This window comes from Epinephelus lanceolatus, chromosome 18 (genome assembly GCF_041903045.1).
Source record: "Epinephelus lanceolatus isolate andai-2023 chromosome 18, ASM4190304v1, whole genome shotgun sequence".
NCBI lineage: Eukaryota > Metazoa > Chordata > Actinopteri > Perciformes > Serranidae > Epinephelus > Epinephelus lanceolatus.
In genome coordinates this window covers 19,950,175-19,972,355 of record NC_135751.1, presented here as the reverse complement: position 1 = coordinate 19,972,355, position 22,181 = coordinate 19,950,175, and the positions used below count along the sequence as shown (strand labels likewise).

The 22,181-nt window shown below is 42.4% G+C and overlaps 1 protein-coding gene across 7 annotated transcripts in view; it reads left to right on the top strand.

The window, feature by feature from the left end:
- baiap2a (BAR/IMD domain containing adaptor protein 2a) overlaps positions 1-22,181 on the top strand; it is a 74,930-nt gene that overhangs the window by 9,091 nt on the left and 43,658 nt on the right. For 5 of the 7 annotated variants that reach the window (XM_033645584.2, XM_078161681.1, XM_078161679.1 and 2 more), the window contains exons 2-3: positions 13,119-13,194; positions 17,185-17,271. In XM_033645584.2, coding sequence (XP_033501475.1) covers positions 13,119-13,194; positions 17,185-17,271 — 163 coding nt within the window. Of the gene's footprint in view, positions 1-12,865; positions 13,027-13,118; positions 13,195-17,184; positions 17,272-22,181 lie in introns of those variants that run through there. The other 2 variants (XM_078161683.1, XM_078161682.1) reach the window with 2 other exon arrangements.

Here is a 22,181-nt window from a genome sequence, read left to right as displayed (position 1 = left end):
CGCGGCTGTCCAGATACTTTTGGGCAGTCATGACGCCAACAAGAGGACATTATTGGACTTGGAGTCGGACTTCTCTGTCGCCGGTAAACCGTTCTTGCGCCGCGCAGCACTATTAGCCTCCGCCATATTTGACAGGAATACATTCCCGTCTGTGTCTGTGACCCCCGTTTAACCCACAACCGGCAGGATTTGCCTTTAGTTTCTGCTGCTGGTTGAAATCTGTACTCGCACAGCATGCTGAATCATTTATTTTACTCACACAAAACTATTTGTAGTCGCAAATGTGAGTAAAATGCTCGCACCGTAGAGCTCTGTAGTGGAAAACAAATCACTGTAGCATATATAAACAAATCTAGCCTACAAGTAAAAATAAATTAATAATAACTTTCACTGCTTAAAGATACTCAATAGCTCAGTTCATACCTGAAATGTCACTGGATACAAACCACTGCAGCGGCATATCGAGTGCCAGGTGGACAGCGTGCGCCTTTATTGGACGCCGCATGGACACTCACCCTCTTGCAATTGGACTTTGATCTTATCCCACAGTAGTGGTACCTGAGGTACCGTAGTACTACAGTACTCCAACATTATGGTATCATATGTACCATCGTGTTTTAGTACCGCTGTCAGTGCAACACTACTATGTAGCAATCATCATAGGGCTTGAAGTTCTCCGGCACAGTGCCGGATTTCCAGCACAGGGATATTCTGGTGCAGGAATATTTTTTTCTCGGGAATATTTTATCATCTTGCCGTAGCAACAGTGATTTAACCAGTTGTTTTAAAGCAAAGCAAAGTGATAGTTCCAACTACCAATGGTGTATCACATTACTCAAGGTAAACAAGGACTTCTAGCCAATCAGAGGCAGAGTAGGGCAGGCCTTAAGTTTTCACAGTCTCTCATTCAGTCACGCCACGGACACACTGGACGCAGAACCGAAGCGCAGCGCCCAGCAGCAGAGGCAGTTTTCAGTCGGCGTCCATGTTAACCTATCTGACTGTCCACACAGGCCAGTGAGCAGAGCGGAGCGCCCACAGAGGCTCGCGCACTGCAGCGCTTCAGTTCGGCATCTGGTCTATTTTTCACACGAGTCGTGAGCGCCTCTGTCAAGTTGGATAGAGCGGATCATACCAAACAGGAAGTCGGACACAGAAAAGACGAGAGAATCCGGCCAATTTTCAAAATAAAATAAATTTAAAAAATAAAAGCCTGTTTAATTATGATGTTGCTTGTCTGTCTATAAATATTTGTTCAGTTTGGTCTAGACACGAGAGAGATGAAAACACACACACACACACAGAGAGAGAGAGAGAGAGAGAGAGAGAGAGAGAGAGAGAGAAATGGCTACAGGTTGGGGCTGCAATTCACACATACAGAAAGAGAAAGAGGCGGTGTGGTAGAGATAAGTGAAATAATTTGTGAAGCCACCAATGAGTTGTCACTTGCAAATTAGCTCAGTCAGATAGAAGATGCTCCTTGGTGTCAGAGGTTGTGAGTTCAAGCTTCAACTGATGTAAAACGTACATTTTAATGTGTTCTTGTTGTCTTCCTATTCTGCCACTTGTTGCTCAGAATTGCCTAAAATTGCCCGGCCCCAACCATTTTGTAGTAGCTGATGACCAAATTTTCCTTTTTTGGTGAACTGTTCATATTTCATTATTAAAAACCTTGAAATTGTTATTCTAGCTCCTTGATGTGATACTTGATTGATACTCTCAAAGTGCACCAGATTAATTCATTTAGATGTCAAATGCTCAAAATTTTATTCCGGGGGGGCATGCCCCCGGACCCCCCTAGTGCAGAAGGCCCTCTAAAAAAATTTCAGGCACAGGATTTTTTCTTGCTTCAAGCCCTGTCATCATATCATTCCAGCAGACAACGTGAAAGCACAGGCGCAGCTCGTGGATCGGAAATTTCTGATCCGTGAATTACGTTGGTATCGGAACCCGATACTGATACAGGATCGGATCAGCCCCATCCCTATCAGTATGGGTCCTTTCCATACTGTTGTCAGACACTGTGGTCAAAACAAGTACTTTTAGTGGATGTACTGTACACTAAAGGTGCATAATTGTCCAATGTCGTTACATTGCAGCCTGTTTTGCAGCTGCTGACTGCAGAGGTGTTGCTCAATACTGGAAAATAGGGGCCAGGTTGAGAAATACTGAAGTCGCAATTTAAAACAATTAAAAGAGTATTCTGACAGATTTGGGTTAATGAAACCTTTTTGCACTTGCTGAATTATTCCATCTTGAAATGAAGCAGACCAAAATTTGAGTGAACTGTGCTTAATGATGATTAAATAACAGTTTATTTTAATGGGGGATTCAGTGATAGTGAATTCTGGGCTGCTTCTGGTAAAAATAAAAATGCTCTTACTCTTTAACAAAAAGGTTTTCCTCTGTAGGGACCCTTTTCATAAAGTGGCACACGCTTAAATCAGTAATCTGAACATATCAATGGCAAAAACAGGCACTTGTGGTGGATGTAAATCAACAGTGCAAACATGCCTCGATTAGTTATATTGCAGCCTGTTTCGGGGCTGTTGGCTGCAGAGGTCTCACTCAATACTGGACCAATTTCATAAACTGTTGTTTCCAATGGTCACTTAGATTCAAAATTAAGGGACAAAAAGGCTCCAATGTGAAAATACCAAACTTACCCTTTAAACTGACAGTGGAGCACTGAGATACTTGTCTGGTTGTCTTTGAGATTCTGCTAGGTCATGAGTTGCAATACGACTTCAGTGGCTACAACCCATAATTGGATTTGAGCCACTAATAAGCTAACTGTAATAACTAGTGCTTAATGTTGTTTACTTGAGCTGGACAATGAGATCACAAGAGGCCAGCTTTTTATTTGCACTGTCTCTGACATTCTGGAGAAATGACTCTCATTTAGTTGTTTATCCAAGTCAGAGGAGACAAAACTTTCCCCAACTTTCCCAAGAGAAAGGAATTCCATTGAGTGCTGCTAAATTTAGGAAAGCTTTACAGATCATCGATCTGGCATGTTAGCATTACCCATTTTATTCAGTTTGTGTCTGCATGAAATAGGCAACATCATTATCTTCAGCAAGTGCTGAAACTGTCAGTATTTGCTGCATCAACAAACAAAGAATTGCCTGGCACTTTGTGGAGTTAGAAGAACGCCTATGGATTGCTGTCTGTGTTTGACATTACTGATGTGCAGTAACATACTCTGTACACTGCTGTAACAAAATAACACGAGAGCTTCTCTCAAACTGTGCCGACCCTCTTCTCTCAGCTCACGATGTTGAAAAGTTTGCTCTCCTCACTACAACTTGGAAAGGACACAGATATTCACGTGGTATTCTTGGATCTGATGTTCACACTGGCTTCTACTGAAAGCACATGCTTTGGCTACTGCAGTATTAGTAAGGCTTTAGGTATGCAAGAAGGACAAACTTCTTGGCATCTACTCATAGTGTATACCTGGACTTTGCTCTGGAACTAGCATGTGACAGTCAGTGTGTGGTTTCTGTATGGATGTGTGTACTTTAGAAGGTCCTCCAACGTGTCTTTAAACTGTGTTGCAGTAAGAAGTTGGCTGTGTTCCCTTCACTTGAACAGTAGCTCTGCGGTGAGTTTGTAGACTCCTTGTACCCAACATCCCCCGCTGTGTGGTCCCTTCGATAACTCATGAAAATGCCACTAATTTGCAGGGAACTGATGTTGATGTGCAAATCTAAGATTCAACTGAAGCTTGCCACTATCCCTTATGAGGAAAAGTCAAAACACTGACTTCAGTTTATTTTGAGCATGAACTTTAAATTAAATTGGCATTCTTCTGGCAAAATGTAATAAGATTTGTGTGGAATGCAAGCTCTCACAAGTGGCTGCTGTCTCTCCAATATAGCATATGAATCTGACATTCTCAGTTATGTGAACAATTTATGATGTGCTATGCTACTAAATTGACTCACTTGGGAGAAGAACCCTGAACCAGAAATAAACAACTGTAAATCCAGACTGGCCTTAAATACCCACACCTGCTCCACTCTGGTCAGTACACATAAAAGTTGAAACAGGGTAGCTTTAGGTTCTTAAATAGTCTTAAAATTCAGTTATATAAACATTAGGCCTTTAAAGTCATTAAGGTTGTCTTAAATTTGAATTGTAGGAGGCTGTAAATGCCACATACATTTTATGTAATTGTATTTATCCACCTTTAATTTATTTTTCTAAAAATGACTCAAGCTCTTCTCCGTAACAGTCCATATTTCAGCTGTTACAAATATTTAAACATACCACTGAACTCAGTGCTGTCTTTTTATTTTATACTTGCACTGTTGGCAAAATGTAGATTAACCTAACTCATGCTAATAACCATACTCTTACACAAAACCTACCATCTCCCTGTGACTACATATATCAGGGGTTGGAATCACCAGAGGATCTATGATACAATATTATCACGATACTTAAGTCGCTATACAATATTCTTGCAATTTTAAATATGTTGCGATATGCTAAGTATTGTGACAAAATATATTGCAAATTATTACCTTTTTTTCAACTGTAAATTATGTCCCCAAAAGGAAACTTTGTAATTTGCAGCAGCAAAATGTATCCAGTGGACTGAAAAAGCAATTGATTATATTACTCTAGTAGGCTACCTTAAGATTAATTTGTATCTGTCATATTAATCATTTATATAATAAAAAATCAATGCTTGGCACTGTGTGACGATATGATATTGCCGCACAAAAATATTGTGATACTATGCGATATCGATTTTTATCCCCCACCCCTAACATATATGTACCTTTATGCCTCGTTTCCACTTGTGTTCGTTTACGGAGATGAGGCAACCGGAAGTCCATTCCTTCCTATGGGAATATCTGACGTGCCTGTGAAACTCCTCCCCTCGTAATATTTTGGTCAGGATATTGCCTTGAGTACGTTCAAAAAATTTAACTTTTGCTGTGGATTTCGGAGAGACAGTATGACAGTGTGCTAGCTTAGCTAAGAGGCTGCTAACGAGCTAACAGACTATTTCCTTCAATATTTCCTGTTGATTGTCAAGTGGATTTTTCTGATTGAAAATAACTTGTTTATCTAGTTTGAACACACTGTTAATCTGAGTAATGTTAATCTGCTAAAATATGGTTATACATTATGTACAGTCAGATCGTCATTATGACTCGTTGAGCCATCTTTTTTGATGAAATATTTCACAAAACATGATACATAGATGGTAGGCCAGCATCTTCATTTATTTGTTACCATACAGTAGTGGTCCTGTATTTGTCCTGGTAATGTTCCATGTGATATTCTTAACTACTGGATGGTGAAAAACGGACAAAATTAGCCTCTTCCCCATGGCTATAGGTAGTTTCTATCAGGTTTCTATCCATCTGGAAAGAAATGCACTTCCTTGCGTTGGACACTAGAGGCACCATCTGTATATTCTGTGTACACCAGTCACATACATAAACGAGGCGAGGCGTTATATTTACAGTATCTGCAATGCTTGGGTGCTTTGATAAGAAAAAGATGACTTCTTTGTTTAAAAATGATCTTGGAAAGGTCATTAAAAAAAAGCTTCAATTTGACATCTGTAAACACCCTGTCAAAAACTGCTTATACACTTTGAATGCAATAATTAGGGTTGCAACAGTACACTGGTTTCTAGGGTATACCATGATATGAAAATTGACAGTTATTGTACTATGTACATTTGCTTATCTACGATATTGGGGGGAAAAAAAAGCAACTGGATAGAGTAACTCACCCTTATTTTATGTATTTTCAAAAGTGACATACATACTTCCATTACAAAAAATGGTTTCAAATGTTAATAAAAATAATAAAAGATTTGTTCAACCAAAAATAACCATTCTGTTTCGGTTCCTTTAAGGGTCATTCTGACTGATAATAATAATAATTCTGTATTATTGTGATACTGTGAAACCGCTATAATCTCTGAGACAATTATGGTACTGTGAAAATCTCATACTGCTGCAACCCTAGCAATAATACATTTAATTTATAGTTCAATATGTGGTGAACTTATACACTTAGTTTTTGAGAGCTTCTCTGTGCTCTTACCTTTTAACACAGCATTTCAGAAATCACAGACACTCCCAATTGTTCCTATCCATTGTTAATGGATAATTTGTTCCAACGTTTTCCTCTCCTAATTCTGATATTTCCGACATTCTCCTGAAAGCAGCGTGTATTTGACAGGCTGATCTGAGTACAATGGCAGTAACCAAATTATTCTGTTGAGTGGAAAGGTTTGGATGTTTCAGATGTGGTTAAAGACCCCAACCACAAATACTCATCTATATAGAGTACACTAGACAGTCTACTGCAGTGTAATCCAAATAAATAGCACTGAAGGTTTCCAAAATGTTTTCAATCGACTGACCTATGCAGTGTGGTAGATGCAGAGCAATAGATTTGCAATACCTTGCCTCGAGGCAAAACTAAGTGGTCGTAATTGTAACTTTATTTAATTGCAGATAATTACCTGTCCATGTTTGCATACTGCAAAGTTAATTTTTAAAACTGTTAACTGGACGAAAAATATAATAGTGTCTCCCAGACTTTTCCCCTGGCTTGCTGTGTTTCTTTACAGTAAACACTCTAGCCACTAGCTTTATCCTTTTAGCTTCACATAATGACATCAAAGCGTTATATGGCACAATTAGCAGTTTTTTCTTTAGACGATATGTTGCAGCCTGCTTCAGTGTGCTAATGTGTTAACGCAGGGTTTCCCCTAGGAAACCGCTCAGCCGAGGTGGTGAGACACTCAAATCTTGACATGTCTCTTCCTGGTCCATTCTTGTTCCTCATAGGTGGGGTCAACCAGGAAGGAGATTCCTCTGCAACCTGACTATTTTTTCTCTGGAAAGTAATTAGTTTATGCTCCAGGTCTCAGCCAGTCATCCTTATTAGGAAAGAAAAGACTGACTGTACGGTTGTCATAATTCCATCCGTACATTATCCTCTTTCTTTACATACCCCCCTGATTACATCATTAGGCCCAGCAGCCTCTGCTTCCTATCACCACACAACGTTGCCCCTACAGTCCTCTCAAATACAGTAATTGGTGGCTACAGTGCTCATCTGATCCTGGGCATTTTCAGGCCCGCGGCTGGTTGCCATGTAGAATAGGGAATGAGGAGGAAGGAGCACGGGGAAGGCGTGAAGGAACAGATGATGATGGCATCCTGGCTTCTGATTGCGCGTGATTCCCCCCGGTTCTAATCAGCTGGTGTTACTTTGAAATTACTCCCTTTGCATGTCATTACTGTTTGTGCGTGTGTGTGTGTGTGTGCGAGAGAGAGCAGAGTGAGCGGAGATGGATGCATAACCCCGTAGTTAAAATCAACAATCTATTTCATATGCACTCACTGACCTTGATTCAATTGCGACTTCCACGCCGAGGAGAAATTCATTTTAATCCCGTGTTGTCCCTTATCTGCGGCCTTTATGCTTGTGCTCCCCAAGTTCTCTACATTCTCCCTGTCACTCTCCACAGCACAAATTGGTGTCAAACAGATTTGATTCTTTTTGTAGGAAGACATTTCTCTGCCCGCTTTTTAATTGTCAACTTTAATTTTTGTGCCCTGAGTGCTGATAATGAATTCATTCAGTCCTCGTTCAGGCGTTTGCAAAATGGACAGCTTCTCTGTCTCTGGAAAGGGAACGATTACACTTCAGCCGTGACACATTTCCAATTTTATTATTTCTTTAAGTGAAAAATGATACAGAGGAGAGTTTAAATGGGAGGGGATACACGGTAAATGATTGCCTGTACACCTTTCCTTGTAATTCTTTAAGTATTCCATCCTCGCAGTTTTCTACTCAATCACTTGATTGATCTTTCTCTCTGTCTCTCTTTTGGTTTTCCTCTCTGACTCTCTCTCGGTTTCTCTCTTGCACTTCCTGTCACACAACTTCAAGTGCCTCCTGGCCCCATTTCCCAATTAGCTGCCACAATTAGGGTAACAATGTAGTACAAGAGAACTGGGATGACAAATTTAGCAACAATGGGAAGAGATGAAGGAAGAAACTACCTCACTGTTTTTTTTTTTTAATCTCTGTTCTTCCCCTCAGCTGCATGCCGCTGCAAATTATGCCTCTTATATAATATATCTGTAGCTAATCATCTAATGCTTTATGTTCTGTAACTGCATGTGTTTTCTGTGTGTTTATTCAGTGGCAGTGGGTCAGCGTGTGTGTGTGTGTGTGTGTGTGTGTACAGTACGTGTAAGAAAGGCGGTCGGCCCTGTGTCAGCTACCTTTGGCCTCCTCAGTGGGAGAGTGTGCCGTAATGATGCTGCACAGGGCTTAGCTTTGTTATGTAATCCTCCCACCAGTTTGAAACACCACCACTCTTTATTATGAAGCCTTGTATTAATGTAGGTGTGTGCACGAGTATGCGCCGATGCATGAATGTGTGCGCATGTGTGTGATTTGCACGCACTCATGTGACCCTACCCCCATCTATGAGATGCGTTTTACATCAGAATGAGGCAGAGCGAAGGAACATTTAGGTATAAACATTTCCTTAGCGAGGTCCTGAGGGATGTGTAAGTCTTTTATCTTCCCAGAGGCAGAGACAGCGGGGATACCTCTTTATACGAGCGCTGTGTGTGCTTGAAGATGGGATTCTCCCCAATTATGCTCCTATTCTTCTAGTATATTAGACTAACGGAGCCAGATGGTAAATAAAGGAAGCTGATTTAAACATGAGTTGCTGTTAGAGGGGTTTATGAAGCTCATTCCGCTGTCTCCTCGTCGTAGCGTTGGAATACGTTTGTGTAAAACAATACGCTGACACTGTGCCCTCTGTAAAAAGCAATCAGCTTTGTGTTCAAGATGCTGCAGTATTAGTGTGCTGTCTTTTTTTTCACGTTTTTATCCATCGGGAACAACTGTTGTGCTTTCAAAAGAAGTTTCTCTCCAGAATTTCACTGTGTTCCCGAGAGCTGCTGAGTCGGTGCGCAGCGGATTTGATGTGAGTCCATTTTGCTCCAGGGCTAGACCCAGTTAACAGACAGGAACTTAACAGGGAGGATGGGTGACCTTTGAGTTCAGCCAGCCAATAGCCATGGGAACCTGAATAACACCTCACCTGTATTTTTGCTTACTCTTGTTACTTATTTACATTTTCTGCCACAATGACCATTTCCAGAATTTAAAGGTATACAATGCAAGATGTTCCTAAAAAAACAATGTAGAAGTACAAAAGTAATCCTTCTCAATCATTGCTTATGGCCCACTAGAATTGTATGGCAGTGTATTTATATGCAGAGACTTCACCCTCTGCCTGTATATTCTTATTTTTTTTTTCTTATTTTGCTGTGTTCAAGGCATTCCTGGGCACAGCGCACAGGAGAGTTGGGGTCTTTATGAAATAGTAGCAACCAGGTGCCAGACTGTGAGCAGCACACATCCAAGAGGAAGCTACAAAAGTCATGGACACTGTGCCGAAAAAAATGCAAATATAGCAAAGGGAAATGCCAAGCAGACAAGGCTGGGGTTGGCTTTCACGTTTACCACCTTTACTGTTTGGAAACAGAAGCCTATTACTGCATTGTATACCTTCAAGGCGGAAACTATTAAGATGACAAGACAAGCTAATTTGGTAATTGAGTCACTGCAAAGCAAAAATATTTGCTGGTTCCAGCCTCTCAAATGTGGATTTGATGCTTTTTCTGTGCTATGTAATAGTGAACTGAATATCTTTAAGTTTCATTCATTCATTCATTCATTCATCTTCTAACCGCTTCATCCTCTTGAGGGTCGCGGGGGGGCTGGAGCCTATCCCAGCTGACATCGGGCGAGAGGCAGGGTACACCCTGGACAGGTCGGCAGACTATCGCAGGGCTGACACATAGAGACACACAACCATTCACGCTCACATTCACACCTATGGACAATTTAGAGTTACCAATTAACCTAGTCCCCAATCTGCATGTCTTTGGACTGTGGGAGGAAGCCGGAGTGCCCAGAGAGAACCCACGCTGACACGGGGAGAACATGCAAACTCCACACAGAAGGGCTCCCATGCCCGGGATCGAACCGGCAACCCTCTTGCTGTGAGGCGAGAGTGCTAACCACCACACCACCGTGCCGCCCTCTTTAAGTTTCAGCCATTGGTAAAAATAGAACAAGCTATCTAAGACTCTGTAGACAAAACAATTAATTAGTTTCATTTAGAAACTAATTGGGAGATTAAACAATACTGCAAAATAATGTTTAATTGCAGCCCTAGAGACAATCGCTTTATTCTCATTCTTGTGTTGATTAACAGACCTTTTAATCTGCAAGTAAAAACTCTTTACATAAGGTAAAGCTGCACCTTTTACAGTTGTAGTTCAGTCTGGAACACTTTCGTCAAAGAAAACTTCATTTCCATTTGTAGTATTATATTTGGCATTATGGCTCTGTTCTGGGGCCTCTCTGCCTTTCCTCATTTCCTGCGCAGAAAGCCTCTTCCACGTTCCTACATGGAAAGCCTAAAGCGGTGGGAGCACACCTCTCTGCCCTTCCATGTGTAAACAAGAAAAGCCTGAGGCAGAGAAAGCCAACCCCCCTGACCTTCCATGCGCCTACATGAAAAGCCTAAGGCAGGGAGAGCATTAGCAAAGTCTCCCAGGAACAGAGCCAGCATCAATGACAAACAGAAATGACATTGACAAGTCAGGCACAACATAAAAAGGAGGAGCTGGGGTGGGGACAGGTTGCAAAGCAGCTTGCAGAGAAAGCAGCAACAGTAGGCAGGCCAGAGCAGTTTAAATACAGGGCCCTGAATGAGATTCGCCAATTGGTTGCAAAGAGAGGAATCATGTGATCTATCAGCTGACTCCCTTCCATCAATCAGCTGCTCCATCAGTTGACTGGGCTGTTTGAGATCAACTGATGTAGTTGGGATGTGAGCGGAGCTTGGCATGGTGTCCTGCCTGAACTAACGCTATGCTCAATTTGGTGATGACTGACTTCAGCTTTTTTTCATTGTGTCCCTATTTTTATAATCCAGTCCAGTTTTTGTTGTACCGGCTTTAGATGCAAGCATAGTCACAGAGCTGCGTAGTAAAATAGTTACTGCTGGTAATGAAAGTATCATTGTTGTATGTCTGACTCACTGGTGCTTCTACTGTGGGTGGGTTGTTCTGCACTCAAGCCACTTGAACTTCGACTCCTGACGGGATACACATCACAGCAAGCACACACGCACACACACGTATACCATCCTATCCAAACCTTTGCTCTCATTAAAAACAAAAGACAGACAGCAAGATGAAGACAAAAGAAAAAACGCCAAGGCCTGACTGATGTTAAGAGGCATATGATTTTTAGGATGTGCTGCCAGGGTTGTTTCAGGTTGAGACTGGTGGCACATTGCCATATTATTCTGCCACAGTGTGAATCCAGACGAGAAGTAGATTATTAAGTGTTCTCCTGCAGTATTGATGGCTTATGTAGGGGCTGCTGCTGCAGCAGCAGTGTTGTGGTTGTCTCTCTGTCCCCTGGCTGTTCCTGACTAGCTGACTGGGGACCGGCTAATTGGAGGAAGCCCTGGAGGAGCACAGGAGGAGGAAGGAGAGGTAGAGGAGAAGTAGAGGAAACGATGGTGTCAGGCATCACGCATTGTCTGCATTTAAACCAACTCTGCCAGCAGTTTAGTGTGATACTGCGTCTTTTCAGTAATGCAGCATATTACAGCAGTCATAACAAAGAAAATCTGCTCAGTTTCTTCTTGTCATGATGAAAATGAGATTGTTGTTGTAAGGTACTTGCAGTATATAAATGCATATATTTTATAGCAGTATTTTTAAATCTAGGTAAGAGCTTGGCAATATCTCTATCATGATACGAGACTTGATATCGTCTTAGATTTTGGATATTGTCATATTGTAAGTGTTTTCTGGTTTAAAAGGCTGCATTAGAGTAAAGTGATGTAATTTTCTGAACTTACCATATTGTAGCTGTTCTTTGCCTTCACCCATGTATACTCTTATACCCTGTGTATATGGAGGTTATTAAATGTTGGAAAACCAGCAAAAATAGGTGATAGACTTCTTCCCCATTGCCAGTAGCTCTGCAGTAGATGAATATTCCTTTCTGCTTGTTCTCTGGTGTGTCACGTTAGGTGTCATGAACACTGCCGAAAACAGGTTAGTAAACAGTAGACGGCAGCATGGATCATTATGCTGACTAATGTGGAACAATGTTTGAGCGCTGCTTGGTTGAAGATGGATGGTGTGATAAGGGGTGAAAATTAGCGCATCAATCGAGGCGTGGTATTTCCATTACTGCCAGTCGGAGCTGATTGGAGCCAGAGCCGATAAATATTCGTGACCACTGCAGTCATTTGTTTTTGGAGTGAATGCTCGTTGTAGCCTTTCCCACTAAATACAAAAGCTAGATGTTAGTGGGTTTTTTGTCCAGTGGGAAAAGGGCTTTAGTCCTTATATCACCATTCCTGATGATTATTTATCAGAAATCTCATTGTCTAAAATTTTTGTGGAGTCAACTCCACAGTATTGTTGCAATGTTAATTTCGATGGTCAAATGTTTTGTGATATATATTTTTCATCATATCTCCCAGCCCTACAGCCAGATGCTTATGAATTATGGTCAGCAGCATTATATAGGCTATTATGTTCATCTGTAGAATCTGCTTTGTTCTCTGGCAGCCACAATGAGCCTTTGCGTTCATCATCTTAAGCTCTAGGATACATGCATTCCTGTCGGTGCAAATTTCACAGTCACTTTTCAGTCCACGAGTACCTCTCCCACTCCTCTGCCTCCGTCATCAACCCCCAGCCTCTTCCGCCTCATCCCACCTGTACTGTTTCGCACTGTAAGAGGGCAGGATGTGGGTGGAGGCTCACATTAACATTCAAGACAACCACTTACTGTGTCCAAAGATTCCGTCGATGGCTGTTCGCTCCGTGTGAGGCACATTTTGCATGGCTCAAGGAGGTTTGTGTATGTCGGAGAGAGAAAGAGAGCCAGAGGGAGACTGAATAGAGCAAGGTGCAAGTCTTTCTTCTCTGCCCTTGACCCCTGCTCTCTCTGCTGATAAGTGAAACCTCCACCTCCCATTTGTCTCTTGTTTTCTCTTTCAGACCATCATGGAGCAGTTCAACCCCTGCTTACGGAACTTCGTTGCCATGGGGAAGAACTATGAGAAGGCCCTTGCCAGTAAGTCCTTTTTTTTTTCCTCATTTATTTTCTCTGTGCTCCCTGTTTCGCTGCAGGTTTAGGCACACAGCCAAGCCAGCACTCTCTCTGTCTCTTTCTGTCTCTTACTTTCATGTGTATATCTACCTTTCTGAATATCTTTCTTTTTGCCTTGCCTAAAAAAGGACAGTATTTATGGTCTTGTCAAATGGGCAGGCCTTATCATGCGGTGCACAGCCTCTGACACCACTTGTATACTATTGTGGATGTGGATTCAGAGAAATACAAAAGGCCTTGAATCTGATGCACAAGTGAGGCTCATGGGTCACTGTCAGCAGTCAGATTCACAAAGGAAAACATGTGGATTTATGTTTGTCGCTGCTCAAACACTTACAGTGGTGCACCAGGATTTTTGACTCAATAACAATACCTCAAGACTTTCCCCCAAAATGCCCCTCAACCTTAACACAAGACCAAACCCCCTCAGTCAAACTAATCCAGCAATTAGTGCCCCCCTCACCCCCTCACCAAGCCTGTGTTTCTTTTCCCTGACACACACAGTAACTAATCCCAGCCTTGGTGTAGGTAGGAGACAGACTGGTAGGGACTCGCTGAGCCATTAAAGACCCACTTTGCAGGATTGGCTCGACCCAAGGGACTAAGAGGCTCTGATTTGCGGGGGCAGGGGAATGGGAGGACACACTTCCACCCATATGGTGCAATCACTGAAATTATTCAACACCAGAAATGCCAAAAGGGCTTCATGGGTAGGCCTGCTCGATCTGGATATGGACACGATCCAGCTTTTCCAACACAGCAGTGAGTTGAAAAATCTCACAGCGTTTGGTAAGTGTAAAAGCAACAGATGCATACAACTGAGTGACTCCAACTGCCTGCCAAACACAGCCTGGAACTTATTATACAACTCCCCTGACAGCATGATGAGGATGCTGTAGGTACAGGAAATGATCGTTGTCCTGATTAAGTGATGTAGGGTTCTTGCACCTCTTCTCTAGAGTGAGGTATGAGTGATGGATCAGTAGCTTTGAGACGTGCCCCTCCCTCTACCAGTTGTCTGTCTGCCTTGCAATCAGAGATCCGATAATCCTCTCCGTCTGTCTCTGTGAGCCCCTCGCCTCACATTTCATTAGACAGAAGTAAAGTATCTGTATAGATCCAGCTTATCTATTCAGCCACCCTTCAGCTGCACACACACACATACACTCTCTCACACGCTACAGCAGCAGCAGCATCGACAAGTAGAAAGAGTCTGTTGCTTGGAGATCGCTTTGAAAAATCTGCCGTAGCTCCCACTCGCTCCCACTCACGCAAGCCCCTACCGCACATGTGCAAACTCGCATATACACATTCATGCGCACTTTCCACATCAAGGCAGGCAGGGGGTCTGTTTGGCATAATGAGGAGAAATCAGCCGTGATGCTCTTGAGGCTCTGCTCTCAGTTCTCAGGTGTTTCCCCAGCAAGAGAGAGGAAGGAGGAAACGCATCTCGTCTTCTGCCATTGACTCAGCTGTAATTGGGATTAGCATTAGCATATGTCCCTCAGCCTCGGAGCGGAGCTGCAAGGCCTCCAGCATGGGAGACTTCCTCTATCGCAAGGGCTGCATTTGTCTGCTGGAATTAGCCTGCCCCTGCCAGGCTATTGTTGTAAATGTGTCTCTCACCTGGCAGCTGTCTGCAGGCACAGGGCCCATCTGTCACCTGGACTGCTGTTGAATTCACCTCTAAATGCAGCGGCCATTACTCACTGGAGATGGGCCGATTGGCAGGCTGTATGGCAGTCGGGCAGAAATCACTGGAAGCAGACTCTGCCCTGTGTGACCTTTTGTTGGCCAGCACAGCAGCAGTTAGAATAATAGGGACTGAGGTGGATATTGATCTGGGCAACCAGGAGTACTCTTGATCTTTATTCAGTCAGCATGAGAGAAGAGGAGATATGGCTGCTGATTAGGATTAACCTCACTGATTGTTTTTGTGTATCCTGAGGATCTAGAGCAGAGGTCAAGCGTTTTGTGTGTGCACGCTTGGATATGCACATCTGTGCATACATGTGGCATCTTTGAACCTTGAACTCTCTTGTAAGCGTGAAACCCTGTTTATTTGAGCAATTAGGTGAACCTGCTAGATTATAAAGGCAATTACAGTTACAATTACACCTTTTGTATAATGCTAGAGAGAAAGGCCCAATCCCAACACACCCCTTGCCCCTACCACTTAGCCCTTACCACTCCGTTTTGCGCGTTCACATCAAGGTGTGCAGTGTCCTGATTCTTGTTAGGATAGAGGGGTAGGGTTAGGGCTACATGGCCCCTACAAACAGGTTTTGGAAGACCATGGCGATTATGTACAAGCAACAAAAGACACCCACACAAAGATTTAATAATTGCAGTAACCATTGTATTATTTTAGTATAATGTCAGTTCAATGATTTATGGTCCTTTTCTTTATAACAACCATAACAATTTAACTGAAGCCCTGCTGCGAAGTTGTTGCACTTTTTACTGCTCCTCTAATATCAGTGCAGACAGGCAGGGTAGGAGCACATATTGCTAATGTTAGCATACAGAGCACAGCTAGTTGCCTGGTAATGAAGCAATGTTCTTTTTTATGCAAAGACTTGTTTGATCAATTGACCCTTCGCTAATTCCCACCCTTGGACGTAGACTGGCCAATCGTAACGTAGCATCGGACCGATGCAGACCAGGGTCCGACAACAACACAGCTGTGCTCCATTGACCGTAGACAACACAAGAGAAATCACCACTGCAGAAGAGGGCATATTCACAATGTCCGACAACACTTGTCTGTTTACGTAAACGCCAGCATACCGATGATGTATAAGGGTCTTACAGGTTGGTCCCATTTTATAGGGGAAGTTTTCAACCCCTGCCCCTTTTAACTCTGTTCCATGGAGCAAGGTGGCACTTGAGAAGCCCCGCTGCAGTGTCAGCCACAATACAGCACACCTGAAAGTGATGAACATCCAGTGTTGCAGAGGGAAACCCCAGCAGGTTGAAGCTTTGCCGATACAGGTTTGCTGACCATCCGCTCATCAGCAGTCTCCCTGAGTCACTGTGTCACCCTGCTGTCCAGTGTTCAGACCCATTGACAAAAAGATGAAATGGAATGGAAAGGCCAGTTGTGGGTAACGGCATGTGGTAAACAGCATGACATTGCTGTTTCCTTGGGGGGGGAACAACAATGTTTTCTCACAGCTGTTGGCTGCAAATATTGAATTTTAGTGGTCCATTTGGTCATAGATCAAAAAGACACCAAGGATGAAGGAAATGCCAGAATATCAACTCACATAATAGACATCATAAAATTAAACACATAAGCAAGCTGATTGATTCATTGTTGTCTATGCTGTGTGGTACTTATCATAGATGCAGCAAATGGACAAGCTGTTGAAAACATAAAATGTTTTTACAGTAGTTGTTATCTGGAAAAACAGATGCGTTCAGAGCGACATTAATTTAGGCTTCACTGGGTGTGAAGTGTAGGGGGGATTTACTTAGTGCCAAAAACCCTACTAAATTATTAAACTTGCTCACATTGGTTTTGCAATGATAATAAAACAACTTTCCTTGTCATTATAACACCAAGCAAGAGACAAAACATAACAGGAATCACATTTTTGTGCTTGTGTGGCTTCCCCATCAAGCACAGATTATCTGTCAGAAAGTAATTTCCTCCTTGCAATCAAGCACGCAGAATGCCAACAAGATGATGTCGAGTAATTACGTAGCAACATCAGTGTTGCTTATTTTCTGGTGGCGAGAAGCTGTGATTCACCGCTTCGGAAGCATCTGAGGAAAGCAGAGGTGGAAAGACAGAGTGCAAATGTATCGGCGTCACTGGCCAGACTGCTGACGACTTTGTTTACACAAAGGCACACTGTATTACAGTTTTGTGGAGACACACTGCAGTGTTACTTTGATCTAATAACCCCTCTTTGCTTTCTTTTTGTTCTTGCTTCTCTTCGTCTCCAGATGTGACATTTGCTGCCAAAGGCTACTTTGATGCGCTGGTTAGAATGGGTGAACTGGCCAGTGAGAGTCAAGGATCCAAAGATTTGGGTAAGTGGCTGACATACACCTGCTGACCTTTGTTTTTTTTCTGCCACTTTTGTTCTTTGTCTTTCTTCTTGTTGGCCGCACTGGCCCACAACAGAAGCACACATACGTCATCTGACATTAAAAAAAGTGGCAGTGGAGGCTACATTGCATTCAGAGAGACGTGTGGGTTGATACAGGTGGTGTTTTTTAATTAGAATTTTTTTACTGAATCATTTTAATGCTAAAGCAGTTTGTTGTTCGACTGTGTCCTGGAGGTAATAACTTTTTTTTTTTTTATGGGGCTTTTTTTGTCAAAATAATGTCATCAGAGTTTGAGAAAGGTAACAATAATGGATGCCGTACCGTCAGCTCAGCCAGGTGGGAGCTGAGCGTGATTTATTTACAGCATTATAGACCGATGGTAACATGTTTTCATCCAAGCTGAAGATTGTTTTTGGAAGGGTTTTATTTTATGTGACTGACTGGAGAGGAATTTATTGATTCTGTGTGGAAAAATTTATCAGTATACGAGATGTTAGAAGTGTTGCTCCTTGTGTGATGTGTGTATTTCATGTCAATTAGGTGTGCCTGCATCGCTGTTCTGGTTACACACATAGAGGTCAATTGGCAACGAACACCTGGTCCTCTCATAGTGAGACGTTTCCTAGGTGATGGGCATCTGTATTTGCTGTCGCCGGCCTATGGGAAATCAGCTCCTGTTTGAAGAGATTCCCTTCGCACTGATTGTGCTTTCGACTGCTTGATCTGCGTGGAAGTAGCTGTTGATTTGACAGGGCCTTTGTTGCGGTGGAGCTGAGATCTAGTTTTGGGTTTCCTCCAGCCCAGCCAACAGGGACTAACATGAAAGTGCTCTCAGGATGTTTTATTCAGTAAGCGGCCTTCTCTCTCTCCTCTCTTTCTCTCTATCTCCCTCTATCTCTGTGAGGTTTTCCATTGATACAGCAGTATCTTCCTGTTGAACTGAGCCTCACTTACAGTAGCAGGCTCTTCCAAGACAGGCATCCTCAGCTGAACTTGTCATAAAAGGGTGCTTCATGTACGTGATCGGACTGACAGCTGATCTTATCTCTTCTTGCACCACACAACACTGTGATTCTAACAGCAAGGGATTATTGTAAGGAATAGTTATTGTCAGAAACTTTTGAATTCTTACATTCCTGTATGTGCTGATGCTCCCTCGTTGTTACATATATTGCCACGGGACATTTGGAAATTGTGCATATGTGTGTGTGTGTGTGTGTGTGTGTGTGTGTGTGTGGAAGTATATCAACTTTCTCCCCTCTTTTGTCATAAGTATGTATGATGGAACAGAAAACGGATTCTGTTTTCAAAAGCCCTGCCTGAAGGACGATGTGCAAGGGACTGGATATTTGAAATGACTCATCCTCGCTGTCTTTATATCTGTGTGTTTTTGTCTGTGTTCATCGACTAAATCTATCTCTGCAGCTGAAAGTTGAAAAAGAAAGGCTGTGATGTAGCTAAAGATATTAGGCCCTGCTGTTCATTGCCAGTCTCCAGTACAATGCACCAGCATCCAACACTCCACCCTTCATGCCACCATGGATCCCGAGGGGAGGATCGGTGTGGTTTTATTTTCCAGCCACCTGCTCTCGACTTTTTGGAGTCCCCACCCTGAGGTCGGCGCCAGTGCCCTGACCTCCTGTCAAAACCGTGTGCAGGGATGAGTCCCAAAGCTCAAAGTTTCCTGTTTGACCGGTGGTGGAGCACAGAAATATCCACAGATTGGAGGAAAATAGAGCACTGGAGGTTAGACAAACAAACCACAGCTTGTGGGTTAAGGTTGACAACACATAGAATATAGAGGTGAGATACTACTTGAAGAGATCATTCTTGAACTTACTCAGCAATTAGCTTTTAGATCTCCATTTTGTAATTAATTTAGTCCTAATCTGATTCTTTTTAAGATATGTTGCCATCAGTGTTGGGCAAGCTACTCTCAATACGTAATATCACATGTCACTAGTTACCTTCATTTGAAAGTAATAAGGTACTCTACAATATTACTCTCTGTGTAGGGTGATAAGTTGCTTATTACACTACTTTTGTGTTACCTTCACCAAAGTGACCTCAGAAGAACTAAAAGGCATTTTGAATGGATGAGGGTCATGTTGTTTCACAGCAGGTAATCATAGCACAGAAGCTCCAGTGCTGCACAGGTCTGACCCATTCATGCATTCACATACAGTGGTTCACACTTTGTATTAAAATCCCCTGCTTATATTAATAATAGTGTGATGATATAAAAAGATTAAATAGCCTGGACCTTTTAAAATAAATGAACAGCCTTGGACAGAGGGAGCGTCCGGCAGAGGATCAAAGTCTGATAATAATGAGATATGGATGATCGTTTGTGGGCCTATGGTATAAAACACAACAAACAAATATTGAGGTTAGCACAGCAAACAGAATGGTGTGAGATTAAATCACTGTGACGAGTGCAAATTAACACATCGGAGCTGGAGGACCCACCTGCCTGTTCCCCGTGTGCTGGTCAGCTACAGCAACACCGGAGAAAGAGTTATTCATAAGAAGGGGACGGTGTGCTGCCGTTGCTCTGCGGTTGTAGGGAATGTGAATTGAAACACATCCAACTTACACTAACATCATTGGGATGAGAAACAAACTTGAGGCCAGCTCAATGTCCCCGCTGCTTTCAGGCAGCCTTAGGACACAAAAGCAGAACGGGATACAGTGTAGATGTATGAATGGAAACACACTGGCCATGATAACACACATGATCACTGTTTTCTGGTCGCGCACTGGTGGAAGTGACAGTTTATCTTGGCTGGTAATGTGCTGTGTGATATTGTAAATGTAATAATATTACCCGAAATACTGTTGGTAATGCGTCATACTTTTTACTGCTAAAAAGTAATATATTACTGTAACACTTTACCCCCCACTCTGGTTGCCATGCAAAGTATTTGAACATTTTCTCTTTAAATAATGTAAGTAAATAATAGGGCTGCCACGATTAGTCGACTAATCGATGACTAATTGACTATTAAAATAATCGGTGACTATTTTAGTAGTTGACTAATCGATTTGAGTCATTTTTCATAGAAAAGTACTATAAAAGTAGCCCAAAATACTCTTATTGCAGCTTCTTACGCTCAAATTTTGGCAGCTTTACACACCCTCCCGTGACAGTGAACTAAAACCCTTTGGCGTGAGTATGAAACAAGACATTAGATGACATAATTTTGGGGTTTGGGCGAGACAGACCGACATTTTTCAACATTTTTACACATTTTTCGATGAAATGATTATTCGACTAATCGAAGAAATAATCGACAGATTAGTCGACAATGAAAATAATCGTTAGTGGCAGCCCTAGTAAATAAGTTATTTCCCCCTACAGTGACTTCAAGAGTTCAATAATAATTCCACCCATTTGTAATACGGGTATTGATGGAGATTTAAATAAAAACACTAAGGGGATATTAATGGTCAAGTGTGTAAGATTTAGCTGAATTTAGCAGCATGTAGTGCTGAGGATTGCACATCGCAACCAGTTATGACTTCCTCTTTCCTCCTGGTTACAATTTCTTCAGTGTTCTTTGTTCAGGAAGTTTCCACCGGGAGCTGAATTATCCGCAAAGGTCTCCTCCAGGTGATTAAAACCGGTAAAAACACTGAATATAGCAGTTTCACGTTACAAATCGCTGTTTCTCAGACACTGCTTGGCATGTCACAAACGGGCAACTCGCCCACCACATGCTAAAATGTGTGCTCAACTTTTTCTCCTGATAGCTTGCAGATGCAGATGTTCAGGAGGTTTTAACCAGGAGCAGAATTATCTGCAGATGTCTTTTTTGGCTGCAAAACAAACATGACCACTAAAACACTGAATAAAACAGTTTTATGTTACAAATCAGTGTTTTTTTCGATGCTGCAGATTGGCTTGTGACTAAAGTGGTCAATGTGAAAACACAAAAACGTGAATTGCCTTATCTAGAGCCAGTGTTTGGTGGATCCGATCTGGGTTACTGAAACATAGTGGTGAAAGTGGCATAAACTAGGATTTTCAGGTGATTATACGCTAAAGAAAATATGTTATTTTCCATATCTGCCAATATACACCCCTAAGCCCTACACACTGGACTTGTAAGGCTTGAAGACAGGTATATTTTGGATCTCCCAGGCCATCAGATAAAGTTATGGGCTCACAGGCGCCATTATGTTGTTGTTGATTTGAAATTTATGGCCCCAGTAGCTGATACAACTCACACTTCAAAGCATCATGTTCTGTATCTGAGTATAAACACTACATCCTTGATTTCCCACAGTCTGATCAGTCACATGATAAGTGGGCTTCATGTTAACGTTGCTTGTTTGAAGAGTTGATTGAGTTCATTGGCTGCCTGAAAGATAAATCGCTTTTTCCACGGCCTTTTCTGTATTTGCGCATGCTCACAGAATCATATGTGCGTATGCGTTTGAGCTCTTGTTGCGCCTCTTTAAAGCCTGTTAATTCCATCGAGGCTCAGTAAGAGACGGGTTGCAAATGGTCCCACCTACACACCTAAGAGTCGGCAGCTGCTCTCCATCTCTTTCTTCCTCCCTCCTCCCCCTTTTCTCCTCCCGTCTTTCACACACATAAACATTATGCTTAAGTGGGGAATGAAATTACCTTGTGAAATAATGCCCTCTGTTGTTGTTTTTGTTACTGACAAATCAACACGCGCTGTAGCCTGGCTGTAATTCATTCCTTTGGAACACAGTGTGTTCCCACAGGGATCCACCCTTGTTCTTTATGTTCATGCATGTGTTCATGCCTATTATATTTACATGGCTGTGTGCATTTTATGTGCAAAAATCCCCAGTCGTTCCTGTGTGTTTATACAATATGAGTGCTCTTTTAATCCACTTGTGTATATCTCTGCCTA